Below are 25,626 nucleotides of genomic sequence, written 5' to 3'. Positions count from 1 at the left end.
CTCATCCCCCTCTTGTGCCAATAGCGGTTTTAATATAATAACAGCATGTTTATGACCTTTAATATGCTCAGTGACTTCCTTGAATGGTACAAAGCTGTGTACAAAATTCATTAAACTGCACTCACGTTACAGTATTGGTAATAAAGAAAACTATGACGGAAATATAAATCCCGTCCTTGGTTGATCTCAAGAGAGCCGGGTATAATTTCTGGGGTAACCGTACGCCAATTCAAATGCACTTACACGCCACCGAATTGCTTCTGGTTGAGCACCTCAGCAAAAACATATTGAATTAGAACAACATAATCGAATCAGAATGTAATCACATCATCGGTCATAAATAACTGTCGGTTACTGCATTAGCAGCAACCAGCTTTGTGTTCTTTAAAAAATATATATTATTATTTTTTTCTCAAACTGGAGGATGTATGAGGATGGATCTGACACATCACATCAATGCAGTATTTTGTTAAGTTTTCAGGATAAGGTGAGGAGATTGAGCTGTAATTGCAGTGACCCCCCCCCCCACCCCCAATGACAGGAAAGCTCACAATGAAGCACATCATTTATTTATGAAACTCACACCCCAAGTTGCATGGCCCCAGACGTGTTAAAATCTTTTAATTGACAGTATATGTATATATTCAAAATAGTCCTTCTGACCCCATCCCCGCCATCTTGTCATAAAGGACAAATCATCCTGCAGATCCAACCTTCAGCCAATTAAATATCAGGCCTCCAGCTGCCAACAGCGAAGCAAGCTGATAGGCTTCCCCTCATTTGAGCCTTTATGCATTTACCACGCTAATGCAAATACAAAATATTAATTTTCAAAACAAAATGCCAAAACACTGATGAAAAATGTCTCATCTATATTCCCTTGTATCTTTCATGTGAAGCGCGCCATGCGGCTCTGATGATTTTAATTAAATTTCATCACCCTGAAAAGAGTCGGATGCTAAATATACTGTATCTTTTTATTTGAGAAGCTGTGTGCGATAAAGCTAACCTTTTCTGCTGCCTGGGAGATACGGAGGCTAACACCGCCCTCTCAGGCTCATTTCTGCTGGCTTTAATTCACCTTTTTCTTTAACCGTTTCTCCCAAAGCCGCTTTCCTGCTTAGCGGTGCCAGCTTGCGCAGACGGCTAGCTCGGGGCCAGCTCCCTTTCTCACCCCAGCGAAAATTGCCTTTCAACCCGACTCAAAAGCAAGGGAACAAGTGGTGAGTTTGCAGAAAACAAGAGAGGCAGCAGAAAACCAATGTGAGGGGAGCATATTCTAAAAGAGAGAGGCTTAAGGTTTAAGAAGCAGGGCAGCATTGAGTGAGATAAGAATTCTCAACTTGGCCCTTGCTGCTCTTCATTCTGATCCTCCTTCAATTCAAGAGCCTGTCTGTGTGCCAGTGGCCAGGCTTTAACTGTAACCAACACAGTGCTGCCAAATCCCTCTGACAGAGGAAGAGACAGAAATAAAGATATTTCTGAAAAGTATATACATCTAAATGAATACAAACAAATGACGTTAAATCAATCGATGGAATTTCTTGAATGAAACTGACATTCAATGTATTTTCTGTCATGCCTTTGCGGAGGGCTATTGTCTTGGAAATTTTTTATAACCGTAGTGTGGAGTTCTTTTTTGGTGTTAAGTTGGAGGGTCACTGCGTGTTGCCCGTACTATAGCGGGCCTTTAGAGTCACTGAAGGGGTCGCTCCACATTTCAGAGTCCATTACAGAGGGTTCTGCAGTTCAGCTTCTTCAGAAGAGGCCAGTAAATTGATATAGATTGGCAGGCTACAGCAGGCTTTTCCTGATCAAGGTCATTTGTGACAGAGAGCGATGGCGGTTTAGGGGTGCGATTCTCCCGTAAGTCCCTGACAAGAAGCCCGAACGTCAATGTGGATACACAGGGAAAAAATTTTTACTAACCCGGCCCAATGCGAATGCTGACATTCCCGCAACACCTTCGTGAATGCCATTTGTCAACTACGGATCAAAAAAACTTGACACCATTAGAGTCAGGAATGAGGCAGTGCTGGGGAGATTTGGAGAATTAGGGACATGGTGGAACTGCGGAATTTTGCTTGCCAGTGCAATTTGGCTAATAGGCGCCAGCAGTGTGTTACTGTGGATTTGCTACTAATAATAAAATAGGTTGTTTCTGTACAAGAAAAGGCAATTACACTTAAATGTATTCTAATTTGGCAACAACACTGCTCATCCCTGAAATCCACACTCTTCTCACTGCCGGAAGGCACTTTTAGCAGCACAAGACGCTTGTTTGTGATAACAGCAATTAGGCACACAGGCTAATTATGTGATAGACAGCTCAAATTCTTTTATTTTCCTTAAAAGGCTGTAGCAGGTACACATAGTTAAGACGTATACTGTAAACTGGTATATGAATATCAACAAACACATATGTATGCACACTTTACTATGTCCCCTGTCCAATATGTAAAATTAGAAATGTATTTCTAGTCTAAATGCTATCATTAAACATACTCATATGATATATGTTTAATGGTATATATATAATTAATTAATAAACCAAATATGACCACCTGGAAATTTTCCTCCAACAACATTATGCCCATCACATCTAATTGTAGCAGCATTACAACACCTCCCTATATTACATCCTTAAGCTACTATTACAACAAATCACAGTATCTCATCACATTATATTAACCCCCTGTATCACATCCCACATCACTACATTACCTCCCTGTATCTCATCCTACATCATTACATCACATCCCTGTATCTCATCCCTCACAATTACACACCTCCCTGTATCACATCCCTCATCATTACATCACCTCCCTGTATCACACCACTTATCATTACATCACCTCCCACATCACTACATCACCTCCCCTCCCTGTATCACATCCCTCATCATTACATCACCTCCCTGTATCACACCACTTATCATTACATCACCTCCCACATCACTACATCACCTCCCCTCCCTGTATCACATCCCTCATCATTACATCACCTCCCTGTATCACATCACTTATCATTACATCACCTCCCTGTATCACACCACTTATCATTACATCACCTCCCTGTATCACAACCCTCATCATTACATCACCTCCCTGTATCACATCCCTTATCATTACATCACTTCATTACATCACTTCCCTACATCACACTGCACAGAATTACAGCATTTCCACTGTGAATAGTAGGGAGTGTCCAAGAACGATAATTAGTGCATGGAACAATAGGCAGTAGGTCACAGCTAGCATGTGTAGTAACAGTGAAACAGTCAGTGTTATTTATTACAAAAACAGTATAAGACTTGGGGAAAAACACCTTTTTTGCACTCAGCAGAAGTATCAACTGCCGTTCAATATTGAAGTAAAAGCCACCATTAAACATTTCAAAAGAGCAGTGAAGGAATGGCTGATGAGAAAAAGCAATCAGTAAAATATCAATGTGCAATGAGAGTGTGTATGTATTGTATATGTTGTAATATATCTATTGTCCTTTCAATGTTGGTGGCACATACAACCAATTATGCCTGTGCTAACCAAGGCCTAGTACAACCAGGACCACAATGGAAAAAGTCATCATTGCTTTTTTTTAAATTGTGTTTTGTTTCCTCAAGAATTTTATACATATATATAGAATAATTTTATATATATAAGCATATGGTTGTTGCCTAAGACACTATAGGCCAGATTTACGTATACAAATCTAGCAGTGCAAAATGCAGCCTGATGAGAGTGTGGTGATGCAGTCACAGTTAATTAATATCTTATTTATGTAGGCTACAGCTCATAATTTGTCTAAATAAGTTTTTTTTGCAAAAGAGACCGATCTTAAACAGTGCAGTTAAAACAGGTGTTTAGCGCATTGCATATCTCCACTGCATGTGGCGATATCTATGTATAAACCGTCACATAGGCGCATCCAGTGGTGGACAAATAATAATATATTAATTTAATTTATTAATTTCTGACAATAATTAATATTAATAATACATATTCCAGCTGTGACGGCTATTTCAGTTTGAATTAAATGCCAGATGTAACGTTGCAATGAGCTTCACAATTGCCAAGATAGCATGGGAACATTGTGTGGGAGGTACCAGTACATATTTTATTTCTCCCAGAAGTGTAATTATTTGTATGGCTGGGTGTTTGTCACAGAAGTCGCATGGGATTTGGTAGTCCCTTTAATTCCCTGTTTCTTTTCTGCAATTGTTTAGGAGGATAACTAATCAAAACAAACACGCGCTCTTTCCCCGACAAAAGCGATGAAAGGCAGCAAATCATTGCATTTAGCCTATTCATATTTTTTACTAGTGGCGACAGATTTTTAAAAACATAAGTTAATGTCAGTATGGTTGAGTATGTTATTTTAGTCACTTCCCACTGATTTGCATTAGATATTGGTTCATTTAATAAATTATTTTCTAAATATTTTCTGTGACAAACACCCAGCCTTAATTATTGCTTGGCTGCTGTCATTAATTAATATTTATTATTGATCATCTGTGTGATTATTTATTGCTCTGGGCATTGAAATAGTGTGATTCTTGTTGCAAAGATTATTTCAGTGCTCCTTCGAAGTCTAGATCAGTGTCTCTGTCTTGCGCCTCGGTTACGCCTGCTCTATAGAGGCGGAGAAATTTCATGCACAATTTGACCCTCGTTAATTGCGTGAACTTCAGCAAATTCAACAGAATACATAATCAGGCACATTTATAATATCTCTGCCCTCTATTTGCGCGATCCGCCCTTAAGTGCATATGCATTAAGGACAGAAGGGTATCTTGCGGTGATTCCCCTAGATCACACATATATGGGTTCTAGCCCCGTGCACCAGTTTGATACAGACAATGAATGTTTCCTGGGCGGAATGCATCATATGTGCGCCTATAAAAACCATTGAAAAGGCTTAGTACATCTGGCACTATGTATATTTTAAAATATGCCGAATAAAATCAATCAATCAATCAATCAAGCGGCTCCCACACTTACCTATGATACTAATTCAATTGCTTTTCAAACTGTTTCAAGTTCAAGTTGCATTCCCCCAAACTGACATTAACATGGTAGGAAATACAAAATGGCCGCAGTATCGCTGTGAATGACTGGTGTTCTAGGATCTTCACTTTCAACTACACTTAAAACACCCACTAACCCAGTTTTTAAAAGTGCAAGTTGGATCTCGGACATTTTGGATTATCCCTCACGAAAGAAATATAATGTAATACCCTTTTTCAAATAAACTTTAAATACCTTGATTTTCTACATTTGGGGACTGTATCAGGCAATATAAATCAGAACGGGAACCCTCCACACCTCTGAGAAGCAATTATTCTCGGCCTGAGGGACCTTGTACAGCACTGAAATATCTCTGAGATGCAAAGGGGGTGGTGGATAACAGAAGATTTGATGTAATACATTTAGGCATGTAATATAGTGTGCTGCTACTGAGAAGACAGAAAGAGTGAAAAGCTGAAAAACAGAGGTTGAAACAGGGCTCCTACATGGCTTTGCCTCTCCTGTCATTACTCATTTCACTGACATGGCGGTTAGCATTGCCATGGCATTCGGGCAGTGTCTCTCCCCTAAACACAGCAGCAAATGAAATATGTGGTTTTCCTTGCCTTTTTTTTTGCTTGCTTTTTTAAATATAAAGCAACGTTACTAGCAATTCCACCCATAGTCTCCAGCAAACAAATCTTCTCCTTGCTTCTGGACCAAAGCAGAGATTACCAAAAGTGAGTAAACAGCACTTACCTGTGAGACAGGTGACAGCTTCTTACCTCCCCCATACCATTATTTAAAATAATAAATAAATGCATTCTGGACATACACATATCTGTCTACTACACATCTATGTGCCTAGCTTAATAATAATAATAATTATAATAATAATATGTGAACATTGTATTGCTGATTACTGGTCTGCTGTATACATAAAAATGTAGCGTTTAAATACAATGAAAATGAAAACAAGGAGAAGAATGACTATGTGTGTTAGACATTAAATTATTTCCATTGCAGTGTCCTTACCTGGTCTGGGCAAGCACAGATTCGACAGGAGCGGGAATCAAAATCATGATATACAGCCCAGCTGCAGTCTTCCCCATTCATCAGTTTGAAAAAGCAACATGTGAATCGTGTTTATTACAGGATCGGCTACGTGACGAAAAAGTGATGTCACAGTGATGTAACAGTGATGTCATGTGACACTCTTACCTGGAAACAAACAGTAAGCTGCTTTATATGCAGCAAACCAAACGTCACATTAATAAACAGCCGCAGTGTGGATTTATTTTTTTGCCATTCACAGCTTTCAGCTTCCTCAAAAATGAATAAATAAAAATGCTGAAGCAGCTTATCGTGGATGACACTGGAATTCTTGAATTAAAAACCGGTAATTCTTAGGCTCTGCATTTTATTTTTTGAATCATTTATTTCAGATTTTCCCCCTTTTTCCCAATTTGGTTGCCAATTGTACCCTATCTGTACCAATTACCCATGTTATCTAAGATACACCGTGTACATACGACCACATCCCTCAGCTGCACGAATGGATCTAACGATCCAGAGAGCGACACACTTTCTCCAAGACGCATCATCTCCAACCGCGACTGTGACTCCGAGCCGATCGGGGCGCTGTTGTTGTATGTTGTAAGCCTTATGTACAACAATGGTAAAGACATCAATACAACCAGCACATAATTCAAGTTTTCCAGTGTTAAATCAGAAAAATTATAATTTTATTGAAGCAAAGGGTCCACAGCTTTTGACTCCGCCTCCCTGTTTAAAATGTCAAACTCCTTAAAAATGTCATGATTGCAAAGGTGGTTCTGCTCACATTATTTACGTATTAATTTATTTGCAGGCCTCTCTCATATTGTCTATGTTGTCAATTCATAAACCTGCGTCTTCCATTTGAAGACTTCTGGCCTGCTCACTGGGGGCTAAAGAGTCAAAACGTGAGGACCGCTTACACCCTTCCCACTACACCTCAAAGGAGCCCCTTCCAAGCATGGGGCGAGATGGAGCAGGAAGATACGCCCCACCCTTTGTAGTGCTGCCCCCTCCCTCAGTGACCATGCATAGCCATAACCCATGAATGGAAAATAGGCGATTTTACCAGCCACAGGAGCCACGCAGTCCGCTCCAGCTGTCCGGGGGGTGGGGTTGGGGGTTGATCCTCCGGTATTGTTTATCATTTAATGTATCAAGCAACACAGTGCACCCCCCTCCCCAGATCCAGAACCAGAACCAGACCCAGGTCCAGACCGGGATATGGATTCAGAACCAGATATGGCCCTAGACCCAGACCTGAAACTAGACCAGGACCCAGATTTATACCTTGACCCATGACCAATCCTACCCCCAGGCCCAAAACCCCCAAATCCAGAGCCAGACCAAGCACCAAGTGTAAGGAGGTACCTACCTTCAGCAGCACACATCCATTTAACAAGCACCGTGATGGTATACATCCACAAACAAAGTTATGGCAATTTTTGCAAGTCAGAAGCTACTGTGAGTGTTGGTGTGTTTGCGTGTGATTACATGAGGAATCATATTAACGTCTGCACATTAATTTAGAAGTAAAACATGGGAGTACCTTTACTTTTACCTATGAAATTGAACAAATGGTTCCATGGAGGTGTCCAGACAGAGAGGCGAGGATAAGGGGGAGGAGAGAGAGACCAATAAGAGTTGGGGTTGTGTGCAAAACGCCAGAGGAGGAACAGAGAGGCATGATGGGAGAACTGAGCGCAAACAGCAGGAAAGGGAGAAAGCTCAGTTTAAGGACTGGCAGGGGAGGTACACAAGGGGAAACTTCTTGACTTGTTGCATATTGGGACGCTTGACCAAACAGGCATGAAAACATAGGAGTAAGTACACACAGTGGAACTCCAGCTCCCAGAATGCAACAGCAGGGTTGTTTTTCTTTTGGTCTGTATATATATTTTTAAAGTCACAGCCATGCAATGCCCTTTACACAGTGTACTTTTACACATAGCCAGACTAACAAACAAGGCACTAAATGGATGGCAGGTCCCTTTTAGACACAAGTAAGGCAGCAAAAAAAACAAAAAAAAAAAACATCTTTGGTTGTCCTTTTTTATCCAAGGTGTGAATGAAAGACTGACATGTTGGATGGGAGAAGAGAACAGAAACCAACAGAACCAACACAATAACAAAAGTCATCAAGGCAGCCATACCGGGAGAAAGGAACAGAAAACGGTAACAAAACAAAATGGCCGAACCAACAAACCAAACCATTTACTGCGTCAAGCCCAAAGCCAGCGCCAGACCGAAGAGTCCCACCAGAGAGAGAATGAAAAATGGAGCCAGATGGGGCATGACAGGGTGGGGCAAGGCCGGGCGGGGTGGGGGGAGGAGATGGAGGCAAAAGAGTGGAAAAGAACAGAGAGAGAGAGCCCATACCTTGATCGCCCATCATCAGGTGCGCCAGACCTTGAAGGGAAACAAGAGCACAGTCAGCACAGAGAACGGGATTATGGGAAGGATTGATCCCACTGAGATACAGGCATCCCTTTCGCTGCGGATGGCTGTCGCAATGGGGGGGAGTAGGGCAGAGTGGGGGGGGGGGGGGAGGCGGGGGGGGGCAGGGTGGGGTTGGGCAGAGCTGGAAAAAGTGGGGGCGGGTAACAAACAGGTAATTGAAAAAGCATTTTCTCAACCGACTGGTTGTAATGCTTTCTCTGTTACACTTACGTAAGAGACCAAAACAGAGGCTTGTTTTAGTTTGGTTAGTTTCTTTTAACTTTTTCATTGCTGTTCAAAAGAGGAATGTATTTTCTTCCCCACTCTCGTGTCTCCTGCACATCCAAGCCCCCCAGTTGGACACACACTACAACTTTACTTAATTACTGCCTTACTTCCTTACTTACTCACAATACTATATAAGAGTAGAGAACGACAAATGAGCTACGACTGCTCATGAGCCTACAGTACTGTACATTTTCCATATTAACGATTACATTCATAATTACTTTTTTAATGGCAAAGGCCATGGGCAAGGGGTAGAATCGGGTCGTTTTCCAGTCATCCAAAAGGTTCGGTCTACATTTCAAAGGAGTGCTCTGACAACAACCGTAAACAAACGTGCTCTCCATCCCTGCTCACTGGAGCGGCTCCATGCTTCACCAATCACCTCTTCTTTGAAACCGCAGACCAGTATTTGTGGCTCCATTCGGCCACAGTGGCGACGGGACATTTTTTATTTGTTTTATTTGTTTTTCCTCCTCATTTGTATCATAAAACTTCGAGCTCTGCCCCTCTATAAAAATGTCACAGCCTGGAGAGCTGGTGAAATATGTGTCTTACAAGTTCACAGCAGCCCCAGGGTATTACCTGTGTTTTTCAAAATTCCAAGTTGTCTCTCAGGCACAGTGTGTTAATGGCACTTACCGCAGCCTCAGAACACAAAGGAAAATCTTCCCATTTGAGAAAACATTTATCTAACGCTCAATATGCATTATGTTTAAGTGTCAGAGAGCCCATTTGAAATGGGACCTCACAACTACGAGTTCTTCAACACATAGTTTGAATTAATATATCTCTGAAAGTGCCTAGTGAGTGATGAAATCAATTGGATTTACTTAAGATGGCAGAGGAATGGGCACCCCTCTAAACAAATTGGGGGCAAGGGGAAGCCACACCTATGTCACGCTCAGAAGCATAAAAAGAAAGTTCCGTTGTGACGTCATCTGAAAGTTGATGGCATCCATCTGTTTCAAGTGCCTTGTGAAGTATCGACCCCTTTATTGTATAAAACGGAATCAAATGATTGTGTACATTGGCACATTGTTTTGCAGATGCGTATGTACAAGTTACCGGTATGTTATTTAACTAAGTAGCCTTGTAGATAGTTTTTCTAGCTTTGATAAGAGATAGCCATTGACTTAAGACTGGAATCGGTACAAATCTGGCCCAGAATCGCTAGCTATATGGGAATAAGTCTATCCACCTAGCTAGCTAGGTGCTCATTTTATAATTAAATGATGAATCCACATTAAATTAGATTAAATTCACATTCCAGAAATGTCATTATGTTGATGCTTTGAATCAACTGTGAAAAATTGGTTGCAGTTATTTATCTATGTATAATTACCAGAAGGCCTACATCAGTTATAATATTTTATATTAGCTAACTTGCATAGCAAGCTAGTGAAATGGTTCCACTTGATTGAATAAATGTGAGATTTAATGTTGATGCAACCTGTGCAGGCCTTTCTACATTTAACAATCTTTAGCTAACAAATTAGCTTGCAGTTCTGTAATAGAATATCAAGGGTTTGGTGTGTGTAAGAGGCGTGTGTACTGTCTGTTCTGGCTCCACGGTGGTGGAACGAACTCCCCGTTGAGGTCAGAACTATAGAATCTCTCCCCACCTTCAAGCGCAAGCTGAAGACACACCTCTTCAAGCAGCACCTCTCCCCATCCCTCCCTACCTCCCTGTGAACCTTAATTGTTGACTTGCTTTGTGTATCGGTATTTTTAGTTGGCTAGGTAAGCAGTGTTTGGATAGTTTTGCTGTTTGTTTGTTTGTTCTAAAAAAAAAATGGCCCTTGTCCTTATCTTTGTTGTACAGGTAGCAGTTGAAATTGTACTTCCCTCTAGGGTCTTTCAGCGAACTTATCCCTGGTTATGGGTATGCACTTTGTTGTACGTCGCTCTGGATAAGAGCGTCTGCCAAATGCCAATAATGTAATATCATGTAATGTGTGACATTTTGGACAAAAATGAGTATTATATATCAAAAAAGCTCTTGATGTGATTTATCTAGTGGCAAAAGATAGGATGTGCATTCGATAACTACATTGAAATAAAGAGTAAAAACATTTGTTTTGGCTCTCCTGTAAAATTTGGAATATGGCACTTGCACACCAAACGCTTAATATTATTATTGTTATCTATAATAACTTATGTACCCAGCAGGCTAATAAAGGGTAAGAATGTCCAACAGGGGTCCTACATGAAGACGCTTGGTATTGTACCTAATAAGGGGTAGACACATCTCACTTGAACCTAAAATGGATGGATGCCATCTACGTTCAGAGCGTTTTAACATCGCTACAGATAACTCTACTGAGTGATTTTTGACCGAACACATTTCACACACGGTTCTGATGATCTAGGGAGGCTGAGATGCTAACACCTTTAGCCAGACCAACTTTGAAATAATTATTTCTTACTTCCAGCTTTCTGTGGTAACAGCAGCCTAGAACATGTGAGTAAAAGCTCCCGCTAAGACTAACCTTTATAAATGAACCACAGAACCACATGATAGTTCTGACATTTGGTGAAAAATATCCCAAATTCATATAATTATAAAAAATTCAGGAAAGTCACTGACACACTTCTTAAATAACCTAGTAGATATAGTAATTTTACGATTTTTTTTTAAACGTTTTTATTTGATCCTTTTAAATACAACCTCTACTATCAATAGGAGACAGAGCAGACAGGAATGCCCTCTGAATGCATGATGTCAAGCTGCTGCCACTTTTCACACAGCAGTCCACAAGTAACCTATGGCTTGCGTTGTTTGCAGAGCCACTACAGACTACTTAAGCAAGCAGACTGAATCCCCTATGATACCCCGTGGGGCTGCTGGCGGTACTATACATCAGCCTCTGCTTTTGAAACCTGAAATATTTGTGCAGAAAGCTGTTTCTAATACAGCTGCACAGTCCCCATTAGTGTAAAATGGTATTGAATAAAGTTATTGGAATGTAATCTATTAAGCCAATCAAAATTTCTGCCTTGCCAGGTGTAGCTTCTGGTGTACTTTAGCGGAATACCAATGGGTGCATGAGACTCCCAAGACCCCAAAACAGAGAAAATACAGAAAAAGACAGAAAACAGACAAATATTTAAGTAGCGAAATCCACTCACCGTGTTGAGACCGATGGACCCACAGTCAAACAAGTCAAGATTATTTAATCTACCCGTAAAACCATGTGTAAGGAATGGGGGGGGGGGGGGGGGAAATTAAAGAGAAGAGGTGAGGAAGATAAAAAAAATAGTACCCACCTCCAACGTAGAAGTCTTCTGTGAGTGCGGCCGGGGCGGTGCGGGGCGGGAGGGGGGAGGAGAGAGAAGGAGATATTTATTTAGCCGCATGCAGCTGCAGGACGCCACCATGCAGGGGGCGATAGAGGACACGTGCAAAAAGTGCCCCATTACCCTTCCCTTCCTGAGCAGGATGGATGGCGGGAGAGACAGCGACGACAACATCTCCTCAACGTTTACCAAATGTCCTCCCCCGCCTCCCGTGTCCCCTGTGTCTGGGTGGTGTGTGCAGAATGCTGTGCCCGACAGTTCATCCTCCGTTCGCGAAATGTAGAGAAATTAAAAGACATGACAGGGAGCTAATTGGATGTATCCCACGTCCCTGCTTCGCAGTTCTGGCTGTCGGTTCGTTTCTGCCCTCCCTTCGCCAATGTCTTTTTAATAGGAGCCGAATAAATAACAGCGATTATTGCATTTCCTTTTTCGCAGAGCCGCAGGCATGAGAGCAAAAAAAGCATGCAAAGTGGAGAAGAGATGTAAAATGAAAGACTGTGATGGTGTTTGATGGGAGCTGATGAGTCTGTCCTAAGTACTAGATCTTGACTTCACAGTGCAATATGAACTGTGGTAAGTGAACTGGACTGGACTGTGTGTCATGGATCACTGCTCCATAACTAATCTTTTTCTGTTCTTTTCTTTTCCAAACAATTATTCATTCAGAGGAGAAAACAAGGGCAGTGTTAAGCACTTTTCTTTCTACAGCTCCAAAGTTAACAACACAAAGTGCTCTACACCTCTGAGTGTCTGGGTTTGTCTTCATTCTAAAAACTGCTGGCCGCCTTTCATCTTTTATGACCACTAGATAGAGACTTCTACTATCGATACTGGCTCATTCCTGCATTTTAATTAATTTTGCGTAACTTTGAATCTTCCAGTGCAGCTAAAATGTTCAGCTCTGCATGCATGTGTGTATGTACTTCAACTGCCTCGATGATCGCCATTTCTCTGCCCCTCAGCCGATGTGTAGCGAGCTTGTGGTGGCACACACACACATGTGCGCGCACACACACACACACACACACACAGACACACACACACAATATGTATGTTTAGTACCACATGCGTGTTTAACTGCATGCGTGCTCATGTGGAATTTTTGAGGGTTTTATTCCACAAAGCAGCCATGATGAAAATGTCTCATTGTGGGGTGCTGTCATGTGCACTAAGGGGCTTCCTTGTGGCCCTCAATGTCAGGAGACATTGCAGTGGAATTGCTGGGCATGCATTTCCTTGCATTGGAATTGTGCCATGCAGACAATTAAGCAACATGAACACCCTACAAAAAAAACAGCATGTCAGTCAAACAACCAGCATGAATTATCCATATATTTCATACTTTAATTAAAGTTTAGCATAGCTGCTCTGCCATTTCCTGATGTGAGATTGCTTTGTATGTTCACTGAAACATAAAATAGGAATTTAATGTAAGAAAACTTTCACACTTTCACTTTTCTAATCAGTGCCTACTCAGATTGGAGACAGGGAAGTTATTCTCTTTTTAAAATATGAATCATATCTTTAATGAATGTTCAATTTTATATGTAATTATGCTTTTACAAAAACTTTCAATTATCTTGTTCTTACTGCAGCATATTAACCAGTAGTAGGGGAAAATAAATCAATGTCCAACAAAACATTTGCACTTTAATGCATGTTAGCATCAAAATAATCAAAATAATCAACTCAAAACACTTCACTATTAGGAAACAGTTTATATATTTTCTTGTCATTTTACATATTTTCTCTTATTTTTTAATGAATAATTCTTAACTATCTCACTGTTGAAAAAGCTACCACTCACAGTTTCTGGCTGCTTGTTCCCAGGCAACCATAGCTCCGCCCCCATCAGAGCAAAGCACCACCTCTTCCGCTTATGAGGGACGGACCCAGTGACAGTCAGGATTATGTGAGAAAAAGCAGGTTCCTACCTCTTGCCTTTTTGGGGGGGGTTTATCTCTTTCGATTCAAAGCAGTTTATTGACCGAGAACTTACCAGAATCATTGGCTCCACTCCCCAACAGACAGCATGCACCAAGACCCAACTGCCAAAGCATCATTTCATGAAAATAAAACCCCCAGAAAATATAAATACATATGAATGGAGAAAAACAAAGAAGAAAAACTGCGAGGGGTGAAATGTAAAGGATGGGATTTACTCACTGAGTGATGGGAGAGCACCACACAGACTGTGTACTCAGGAAGGATGGTTTTATGATAAAAGCACAGAGGGATGCAGTCGGTGGGAATGGAGGGAGAGAAACGTCGGGCTACAGTAGAGTACAGGGATCCATGGCTGGAGGCACGCTAATGGTCTACAGAAGAAACAAGTCTCTCGCAAAATTACATGATAAATTCCCATAATGCAAACCTCCCCCTGGGGGGAGGACAAGCTAAGCATGTGCAATATTACTGTCCTTGCCCTATTATTGTAAGTGTGTTCCATTTGACTCGGAAATGTGTCATATTTCTTCAGGCCCTGAGGATGTAATAACAAATAAACAGATTCCTAACAAAATGCAGTTATGGTTTGTGTTTTTCCTTCTTTCTTTGTGGGATCCACAAAGAAAACCACAGAATGTGTTTTAAGGCATGTGGGTGGGGATGGGGGGCTGTCTGCTGCACTAACCAAGTCTAAAATGAATTTCCCAGTGATAGAATGCTTGAGTACAACACTAATCACAAAATAATGATCCGTTAAATCAATAAGAAAACTTCTATTTAACAGCCAAAACATTGTTTGCTTCTCCTGGAACAGGTAACAGAGATGTGCATATCCTAATATGCTGTATAAGATGTATTCGCATTCAAGAATACACACAAAAAACCCCACTTATTTACACACACGCACACACACCCAGTTTGTGCAACTGTGGATGAGCACATATTAACACTATTTTCCATAGTTAATATATGACATAAAACATGTATTACATAACATCATTTTTCAAAATGAAGTATATTACCGTAGATACAAATCCTGTATTTTGCAATAGTCAGAAAGACAATGTTCAATCTGGGTCAGACTAGAGAAAGCATGGTGATAGTCTTTTTTCTAATCATTAGGCAGAATCAGCTTTAACTTCTCAAGATTGTACTATGATGTATTTCAGATTAAATGGTTTAATCTGGCTCAATGTGTTGTTGTTGATAGTACACGGAGGACAGGGATGATGGCTTCCAACACATTTAGTCATGTCAGTAAACTTGACAAATTAGGGAGAAAACGTAAAAGTCGAGCAACACTTATCAATGACCTGACAGTTGGCTCCACACAAGAGACAGAACTTACACTGACCAACCATCTTCAGTGGTGTCACTATTAAACAGCCCTCTCTCTGTGCCATCAACCCTGAGGTACCCAATCATCCTCTCAAACTAGGATTGTGACGGCACCTGCTTTACATGTCTAAAGTAATAATACCTACATAATTAATGCATGTTTGTCAGTCCAACCATAATATGTTTAATATTAGGAAATATGATATTACAAAGGAGGCCTGGGTTTCCATATGAAATTCCAATATGCACTATGTACATGTTACAGACGTAATATTCCTGCCCTGCATATTTTAACCCTATCCACTTTGCCCCCTTGTGGTTGAGTCGTTGACTCTCCGCAACCGAGAACAGCAGCTTAGATGCTTATCAGCCTCCTATTTGCAAAGCAGGGCAATAAAACTGCAGGCTCCCACACGCCACGTCACGGTTTACAACCATAAGCTGGCCACAAACTCAGACAATAAAAGGCATATTATAACAATCCTTGATACCATTTTTCTGTTTAAAAAATTCATGTTCCAACATAAGAACACAAATATACAAAGTTGCATTGGTTCTTTTTCTGACAGATGTATGTCTGGCAGACATATTTCCGATTTGGTAAAAAACAGTTTTGGCAATTATTCGAGACAGACATGAACTGTTTTCTAACTAATGTTGACATTTATTTCATAATCCATTCTGAGAAAACTATACATTTGTCGGGACTATACCTAAGTGAATGCTGTCTTGAACTGCTTCTTTGTGTTGTGTAAATGCATTGCGAGGTCATTACAGTACCACCCTGATGTAAAATACGGTAAGCTTCTTATACAGGGTTTCCTATCCTTTCCAACAAAGTATGAAGTGTCATATTCAGGCAATTGAGAGTTAAGGAATATGGCTGCCTTTGCATTGCAGAATAAATAAGCAGACGTGCGTAACCATGCAAATTGTACTAAAACTAGTACAAAATAGGTGGAAATTGCCCTCTGGGGGGCAAAGTGGAAAGGGTTAAATGTAGAGTTTTATCAAAATGGCCACCCTGGCCTCATTCAAATAACACTTTTCCAACCATTTATTAAAATCAACTAGGCTTCACATTATCATGTATTTTTAACTATGTGTATTTGGTTACTGGGTTATCTTATGTTCATGATTTATAAGTCTGTTAAACAGCAGCTACAATGTGCCACGTTATTCTGTAAAGCGATTTTGGGACAGTCTTCTATGAAAAGCGCTATACAAATAAAATTGAATTGAATTGAATGTTCTGTGCAGCTATCCTGATGTGAGCACCCAATTGCCATTCCACTGGAGAATAGCCGGTCTTGGCTTTAATTAAATGTACATATACATAATTGATTACATGACTATTTATGGTATACAAAAACAGTAGCATCACAGCACTGGCAATCAATCTCTGTCACCCCCTAGAGAAAGTTTAGTAATTTTTCCGTAGCTTGACAAAAACCCAGTTAGACTCAGATACATTACATTGATACATTCGAGAGGTTCTGATCTCAGAAGTGGAAAATCCAGGTTCAGAAAGTAAAATTCCCCCCAAATATGTTGTTCCAATCACCTAGGTTTGTTAATTAGCATTACTCTTCAGCCAGGAGGTAGAACTAATTACTGAAATTCATGGGTGGAAGAAACACATGGCAGGACTTTCTGACAGCTGGACTTGCCATCTCTGTCACAGCTGTAGGTATATTTAAACATTTCAGGTGATGCCTGTTGTCCAAGGGAGCTGCAGTCCACCTGAGAATCAAACCAACAACACAATACACTATACCAAATGGCCTGGTGTCTTGTACTGGTGTGCTGAACAAAGCTGTCATGAGACAACACTGTAGCTCTCGACTCGGTTCACGTGCAATGTGCTGGCCGGTAGCCATCGCAAGACTCTGAAAGCGGCCATCTTGAAATGCCGTGACAGGCTGCATAACCCAGATAGAGCGATGAAAGAGGAGGATGCTTCTTCCTCCTATCCAAACTCAGACAATCAGCCACAAGGATGAAGGTCACTCGAAAAGCAGGCACAATATGACCAACGTACTGGCAAATTACTTGTCATTTTAACTGCTGGAGCTTCTGGTCGGAGCACAGTATGACACAGTTCCCTCACTCACAAGGACATTTTTTTCACACAGACAGTCGTTAATAATTGGAATAGCTTGCCAGGTCATGTAGTAGTAGCGGACCCTTGGGGTTTTAAAGGCCAGACATGACACGGTACTGGATGCTGTCTAGACACTAGATTAAATGATGGCTAGATGGGCTGAACAGCCTGTTCTCCTCATCAAACATTATTATGTTCTTAAAACCTCTAGCAAGTTTTTCTTTCTTCATCAGAGATGACTTGTCTTCACCACGGCCAATGTTTTCTCAGAACATTTTTTTCCTGCTTGCTTTTTGCATTGCTTTAGATGATAACACGCTCACACAATATGCATCATAAGCTATAAGAATCGGTTATTTATCCCTCCCGCCTGTCACTAACTGAAGCGAACTGTTAAAATCTTTCCAAGTATCTGAAATCACTGATCTACTAACTCTCACAATACGAAATATGAATATGGAAAGTTGAATATGGAATGCTGTTACATACAAAGAACATTGCCAGTGATGTAGCCATTCCATTGCTTCTTCAAAAAACTCCTGTCTGTGTGAGATTCAAGAATGCACACCGCGCAAAGAGTTTGACACTTCTTAACAGAGCCGCCTAACTTCATTCTGATGTGCTGTTCTGTTTTGCATCACTCTGCCTTTTCTCTTTGTGTTGAGCTATGGAGACACATATATCCATCTTTGAAGGACATCAAAAGTCTTGGATTTCCCTTCTTTCCCCCCAAAAGAAACAATCAGTTTCAGAGAACAAACTGATGTGATTGTGTCTCCCAGAATTCTCATGGGCTAGCTTAAGACAATGACTCAGTTCTCCACTATAATTGAACAATTGCATGCTGGGTTGTTATTCCTGGACACTATAAAATGGATTAACAGATATAAAGCGAGCGTTCAATTTCAATGTTTTGGCTCATGTACTTCATTATAAATGCAAATTATTGTCATCCAGTCACTTCAGTTGCAGTAGGAGCAATGATACATAATTTAAAAAGCTTTAGACTTTTAGTGGATAAACAGCCACAGTTTATCCCTGCAGAAAAAAACAGCTCAAGCTTGGTTTTGAAACAGCTTTTAGCTCGTTGACCAGTTCAGACCAGCTCCCAGCTCAACATGGTTTAGCTGGTCGACCAGTTCAGACCAGCTCTCAGCTTCACATGGTTTGACCAGCTCTAGATATGTTTTAAAATGGTTGGCCATCTACCAGCTCAGATAAGCTACCAGCACTAGCTGGTTGACTAGTTATGACCAGCTTGACCATGCTGGTTGACCAGCTCATAAATATGACCAGCTGAACCAGCTCAATTTTCAAACTGGTCAAGCTGACATAGCTGCTTTTACAGCAGGGATAAGTCATACAAAGTTTTATTGCTGTGTGCTGAGTGTGCAGCATGTCCATACAGTATGTGCAGTTTCTCTCTCATAGCCAGCATCTGGCTGGAATAGCCTGTTTATAATAGCAAAGTTTATAAATCATACAAAGTTGTATAGTCCACCTGATCCCTGAACCCTGACCCCGAACAGCCAGATGAGTCCATATGCAGAAAATGTGTCTGTTCTTATGCATCCTGTGATTCCCATCCGAAACCCTTTGGATAACTATTCAGTAGTTTAAGACCCCTAATAATAACTATAATCCCTGAATTGTGGATGTGCAGAACAGCATTATGAACAACTCCTCCTTTGGCATGGAGTGCGTTCCTCTGATAAGCAACCCAGTAACCAGTCTTACTTACAGTGAAGCTGAGGATTTATTCATAAAAAAACAACTCTTAGGTTCCAAAATTAAATAAAAAAACCTCTGCAAGAACAAACATAAGATTCAGCTCAGTGAAAGAGACATTTTATTTTTATTTTTTCACTTTCTCTGATTAAAATATTATCACATGTATCATATTATCATGTTATGCATATGGATGCTGGTGTTTTTTCCCTACTACAGCAAGCAAGCAACTTACATAGCCCAAAATAGATCAAATAAGAAAATTATGAATAGTGCATAAACTGCAATTATGCCTACTATGAAGTATTTTGCAAGATGAAGTTGCGGTATCACCGCAGACCAATGAACAGAATGGATAACAATTGTTTCTTTTTACGGCAATTTGCATACAAAGTAAAATATACTATAGAAATAATAATGTATTATTATCCAAGAAATGTCCCTAGATGGTTCGAACACCTCATGTACTATACAAGGGAATCAGGCCACTGCTGTGACCATGACTATTTCAATCTAACCACAATCTTGACCGTGACCAGCTGAATCTGACTACAGTTCTGACCATAACCAGCTGAATCAGGCTGCTGACCATGGCTTCTGAATGACCGTGCCTTGCTGACTCAATAATGTGTTGTTTTAAACGGGACCATGTTTTGCACCCAATGCAGCTGTGGCCTGTGCAGTGAGGCTTAAGCTTGATAGTTAAGCAGTCACTCGTACAAAATGACCATCAGCTAGCTAGTCTGTAGCAGCACGACATGGCTGGCCTTGTCCAGCCAGGTTGGATGCGTCTGACTCAGTCAGGAATCTTCCAGGAAGCCAGATTCCGGCTGCATTTGTTCCCCCCAAAGAATGCTATAAGCCCACAGGGTATCTCTCCCCTCTGACTGACACTTGATTCTCTCTTCTGTAGTACTCTGTGGACTGCAGCATGCAGAATAGTCGCAGGCTCAAAGGTCAGCATGCTGGAGAAGCACGTACACTCCAGTTGAAGTGCTCTTCGGCACAGTGCTGACGAAAAAAAAAAACCATGACTGAAAATAACAGATTTAATTTCTTAAAACTTTCATTCTAATACTTAATGAGGATGTTAATGTTGAAGCTATTGAAGCTGAACTGTTGGACCCTGTTGCAAAATCCAGCTATGCCAGCATGACCAAATTGAGGTCAAGCTGGTCATGAAGCTGGTCTAGCTGGGTAAAGCTATGAGCTGGTCTGATCTGGTCAACCAGCTAAACTATGTCGAGCTGGTCCGACTACCAGCTACTTGAAAACCTAGCTGGAGCTGTTTTTTCAGCAGGGGAGAGTCGTAAGTTTGTATTTTCCACTGCTCTCCCATATTTTACCTTCCTGTTTATGCCTCTTCATGCATTTACTGTGGAGTGACAATGACAATGCTTCAGGTTCAGGCACTATTCTCTGTCTGGTGGGTTCTGACACTGTGCAGAGACATTGTGGTACTCACCCAGCAGACAGATGGCTGACTAAAGACACCACCTGGGACAGTAATTCAATCTAACTGCAATGTGCTTTGTCTTTAGCTTCAAATACTACTTTTGGCAGGTGTTCTGTGTTCCTTGCAATTACGTTTCACCAGTAGGAAATCTTGCAAAGCATTTATTGATAATTACAGCGATCAGACAATTTACTTCTGTTTCTGCAATTGGTTTGGTTTGAATCTCCACCGAGGTGTTCAAGCAACACATTTATAGTATAGGCAGCCTGTAGCATAGTGGTTAAGGTACATGACTGGGACCCGCAAGGTCGACGGTTTGATCTTCGGTGTAGCCACAATAAGATCCGCACAGCCATTGGGCCCTTGAGCAAGGCCCTTAACCCTGCATTGCTCCAGGGGAGGAATGTCTCCTGCTTAGTCTAATCAACTGTAAGTTGCTCTGGATAAGAGTGTCTGCCAAATGCCACTAATGTAAAAATGTAACATTTAATCTGGTCAGCAGTGTTTTCAGAATCACTGTTCTCATACTAACATTACATTACACAACAGTACGGCAAGTCTGATTCCCATGTGAGGTGCAGCCACTGGAACCTACAGAAAGGTGCTTAAACTGAGTTGCTTTAGTGAACATCCAGCTCAGTAATCAATCACACTCTCCCTAGGTGGGTGCTGCACAATCATGGTTTTTGAGGCTGAGGGTTTCCCACCATTCAATATTAGATCCTAAAGGCAGTACATTTTATCCCCCAGAGAGAGGTAGTCCATGCTCCTCAAGTGTGAAGTTAAACAGTCTATAACGGGAATATAGTATGTCCCATGGGTCTGCCATGTCAGAACCACAGAGCACTCAGTAGCATTCATAGGCAGAGCCAAGATGGCCACCATTTCACAGAGGGTAGTTAGAAGCATTGCCAAGATGGCCAACTTCTGACAGAGAGCGGCCACCCACACAGGCAAGGCTACATAGAAAAAGACTAAAGTCACTTTACTTCAGTGAAGTAGAAAAAAAGGAGGGAGGACTCAGTTAATAGGTCCACCCCCATGATAGCTACTTAGACAGAGCAGCCACAAGCAAGGTCAAGATGGTTGCCATCTTACACAGAGCAGCAACTAGCCTTACATTATTTCTTAAATTTATTGCTCTTTTGCTTTATTTACATTCTACATTTTGCATTAACTTTTATTCATTTCTGCCTCAGTAACTTTTTCTATTTTCATAAATACACTTTATATTCTCTTTTTAAAAATGAAAGTGAAAGTCCCGCCGAATGCACTGCAGCACGTCTTCTTTTGATCAGTGGCATCTCAAGTACCCAAGGCTCGTCTGTGTCATTCGTCGAGGGAAACCATTTGCGATCCACTCTTTGAATGAACCAATCATCAGAAAGGTCACTCCCAAAGCAGGGTGACCAATGCCCTGCGAGGGGTTCATCGTCACGGCTAAATGCCAACCGCCGCTCAGAGCAAACCTCTGGCACAATGTAACACTCACCCGCCGTCCATGCTCATAGCAGGCCTGGCGTGGCATTGATGAAATATATAACCGATATATTTTTGATATGTTTTATGAATCGTTATCATAATTCACAGTTATGTTTTTCAGCCTCATTGGGTAAATAACAAACGATGGGCGCGATAAAGCGCTGTCGTCCTGTGCGACCGTGAGACATTGCACCTGCCTCCCGGCCCTCACAACAATGGGAACGTAAAATTAATTAAGCAGGAACTGGATTGTGGGAAGAGATTTATGTTCCGTCTTGAGATAACGAGTGCAGCATAAACTTCATAAACTGTCACACTGACACAATTGTAGAGAAATGACATACAATTATTAATAGGTGTATGAGCACATTACTGTTCTTATTTGTTTCCTGACACCTTGAATAATATCCTTATTCAAACAGTAGGCTATAATAAGTGTGAATACGTCTGGGAAGGAGAGCATAGCTCATCGGCGAGGGAAGCTGACATAGCCTTTTCAGCAGCTATTGAGACTGTTAACAAATGTATTGTCTAAGATTATGCTCTGTGAAAAATATAGTAGAAGTGTACGTGTCAAAGTTTGTGTCACTGCATGTAATGGAAGAAATAGTTCTGCATCAAATCTTGTTTCCATTTTGAAAATAGAGATTATAAAGGAAGACATTTAAAAAAATGAAAATTATAAGATTGACTTTTCAATTTTCTTGAAATGTAAAATTTGAACTGCAATAAATAGAATTTTTGAAATTTTTGATTCTTGATTCCAAATACTCGATTTTGCTAACCTTTGGCTTATGTTTCTATGTCTTTTCTTTATTTCCCAGCCTCATTCCTTTCATTTCACTACTCACAACAAATTTGTGAAAATTGTCATGTTGACAAACGCTAATGATAGACTCCAAAGGCAATCAAAACCCTGGAATCAAGATGAGATACTGAAAGCTATACCTGTACACAGAGCTGAATAATTAGAAACACCTGTGAAGCCACTTGTCCCAAACATTGTGGTGAAATGGGGGGAGAGGGCATATATAGAAAGTGCTTTCATTTGTACATGGTGCAACCCAAGTATAACAATACTCTTTAATAAAGGCTGGGATTGTGTATTTTAACTAAATGCAAATCGTTTGATTACAAATCAAAAATTGGGGAGTGCAGAGCCAAATCAAGATAAATATGTATTTTCCCCAAACATTATGGAGCTCACTGTATCTCGTTTTATATACAATATCATATTAACATATCACAGCTGGATATTTACTTAACCAGCTCAGATTAAGTACTTTTCTTCAGGGCACAGTTGCAGTGGACCTTCCAAGACTCAACCCCCCCCAACCCCCCCCCCCCACACACACACACACACACACACTCTCACACACACACACACACACACACACTCTCACACACACGCACGCATGCATGGACGCACACACACACACACACACACACACACACACACACACACACCGCATGCTATTCCTGACATGATTTATGAGCCTGGCATGCAGCCCTGTCAAGGGATACTCTCCTCGCTAACATTTTTAACAATCAGTCTTAACCAGTTGTACTGCCATTGCAATTGACATATCAACCACTCACTGCCAGATATGTACCATAGAAATACATACCATGGAAATTCTGCACCATACCCTTGCTCAAGGGTACTAAAGCAGAGCTAAACAAAGGACTCAAGCCTGCAACCTCCTGGTTATGAGACTAGCTCTTTAACCACTATTCCCCAGAGTCACAGCCCTTGTTCCTGCCTTGTTCCTGCCTAATCCATGCCACAGGCTATCTCCGAATCTTCTGAAGGGATAGTGTGCAAATGCCTCATAAGATCCACGGCTGTCCATACAAAGCCATTAGCATGGCTTCCTGTCTATAAAGAAGTTGGGTGTGACCACCAGTCATTGCAATGTATTTAATGCGGGCTAACAATATCCAGGGGACGAAAGGAAAAAATTAATGGAAGCCACAGCACTTGCCCTAGCCCATGCTAAATGACTCAGAATGGCCCAGATGTTCATTAATTTTTCTATAGAGCTCCTCTTACCCAGTGATGTTAGATGAGGGAATTCACTCACAAGGCATTAGTCAATGAACACTGGAGGGAACAAACACCAATACTTAATCTGCTCGGACATGTTGCTCATTCAGCCAAAAAAAAATTAAAAAAAATAAGGCATGCCAACAGTTCCCCTTATACTGCAACATATTACCACACTACCATTCCCCACCCACATACACTGTCACCACTTGACAATCAGCTGTTGAGAGTTGAAGGGAAAGAAGGAAGCAGAGCTAGCAAAAATCGCTGCAGGAGTGCTCATTGTAGGTTAACAGTTTTTGGCACAACTCGAACAGGTCAGTGGAGCCTAAATCAGCACTGTACAATAGAAATTGTGCAGTAGAAAGTAAGGAAATGAGCTGTGCCCATGGCATTGTGGTAGACCTGCTCTATCTATGTCATATTGACCTCAAAACGTATTTTTGAGTTTTTGAAACGGCTTGAAAGAGGAGAATGCATTATAACATCATCATATTCAATGCCACCAAACTATGTTTTTCGTAAAAAACTGGTTCAGCATTTTGTCGCAAGATGGTAGTTACGTGAGGCTGAGACGACTGACACTGACCAACGAAACTCCGCGGCTGTACCATGACATCATATGTATAAACCCTTTAAAACTATATTTTTACTCTGAACATTTACTCTTGACATTAAGACATACAGATCATGAAAGCAATTGCATTAACGTGTAGCCACAAACGCAGCTGATGTGGTTGTTTGTGACTGGTTAATGGTGACAAGCTGGCTAGGCTCCAAATGTCACAAAACTCTGTTGCTAATGTTTTAAACATTTAAAACTATATTTTTAAACTGAATTTAACATTGAGATATACAAATCTTGAAAGCCAAGACATAAAAGTAGTCACTAGTGGTTGTGATTGTGTGATTGCAGGGTGACAAGCTGGCAAGACTCCAAATAACTCCTTTGTTACTTTAACTTTGACATCTTGCATTTAAAAGCTTAAAAAATATATTTTTACTCTGAATTTGGCATTAAGACATGCAGAATATGAAAGCCAAGATACTGTTCTACAAAAGGAAGATGAAAGCCTAAAACAGCCAAAAGTTAACATTTTAGCAAAATTTGTTTTGTTTTGGTTTAAGTGAAATTGGCCCTTGCTGATTATGACAGTTGGTCACATATGACCTTCGCTGTACTACAAGGAAATCAAAGTACATTAAGCTAAATTAATTTTCCTACTTGGACCTAATTAAACCAATTTATTTCTTCCATAATTTGGTAATTTTTTTTCTCATTTCGGGAAAATGTTCCGGATTTCAGAAAAAAAATCCTGATTACCATGCCAGGTTCATCATGTACAGGGACAAAACAAGATAAGTCTTTATTGCAGTGCACTGGGAGGTGTAAATCACTTAAAATCTGGTTAAGCAACCCTTCTAAGCATCATCT

General features: G+C 40.8%; 1 protein-coding gene across 21 annotated transcripts in view; it reads right to left on the bottom strand.

Moving 5' to 3' along the window:
• nrxn1a (neurexin 1a) overlaps positions 1 to 25,626 on the bottom strand; it is a 274,612-nt gene that overhangs the window by 231,188 nt on the left and 17,798 nt on the right. For 11 of the 21 annotated variants that reach the window (XM_061228229.1, XM_061228244.1, XM_061228325.1 and 8 more), the window contains exons 3-4: positions 12,057 to 12,074; positions 8,442 to 8,471 (exon numbers count right to left, since the gene is read on the bottom strand). The exons of 6 other annotated variants lie outside the window; for them this stretch is intronic. In XM_061228229.1, coding sequence (XP_061084213.1) covers positions 8,442 to 8,471; positions 12,057 to 12,074 — 48 coding nt within the window. The remainder of the gene's footprint in view (positions 1 to 8,441; positions 8,472 to 12,056; positions 12,075 to 25,626) is intronic. 4 more of the 21 variants (XM_061228253.1, XM_061228289.1, XM_061228398.1 and 1 more) reach the window with 2 other exon arrangements.

Source organism: Conger conger, chromosome 2 (assembly GCF_963514075.1).
Source record: "Conger conger chromosome 2, fConCon1.1, whole genome shotgun sequence".
Lineage (NCBI taxonomy): Eukaryota > Metazoa > Chordata > Actinopteri > Anguilliformes > Congridae > Conger > Conger conger.
Note: the sequence above shows the minus strand (reverse complement) of the source record. Positions and strands in the feature narration are given on the sequence as shown.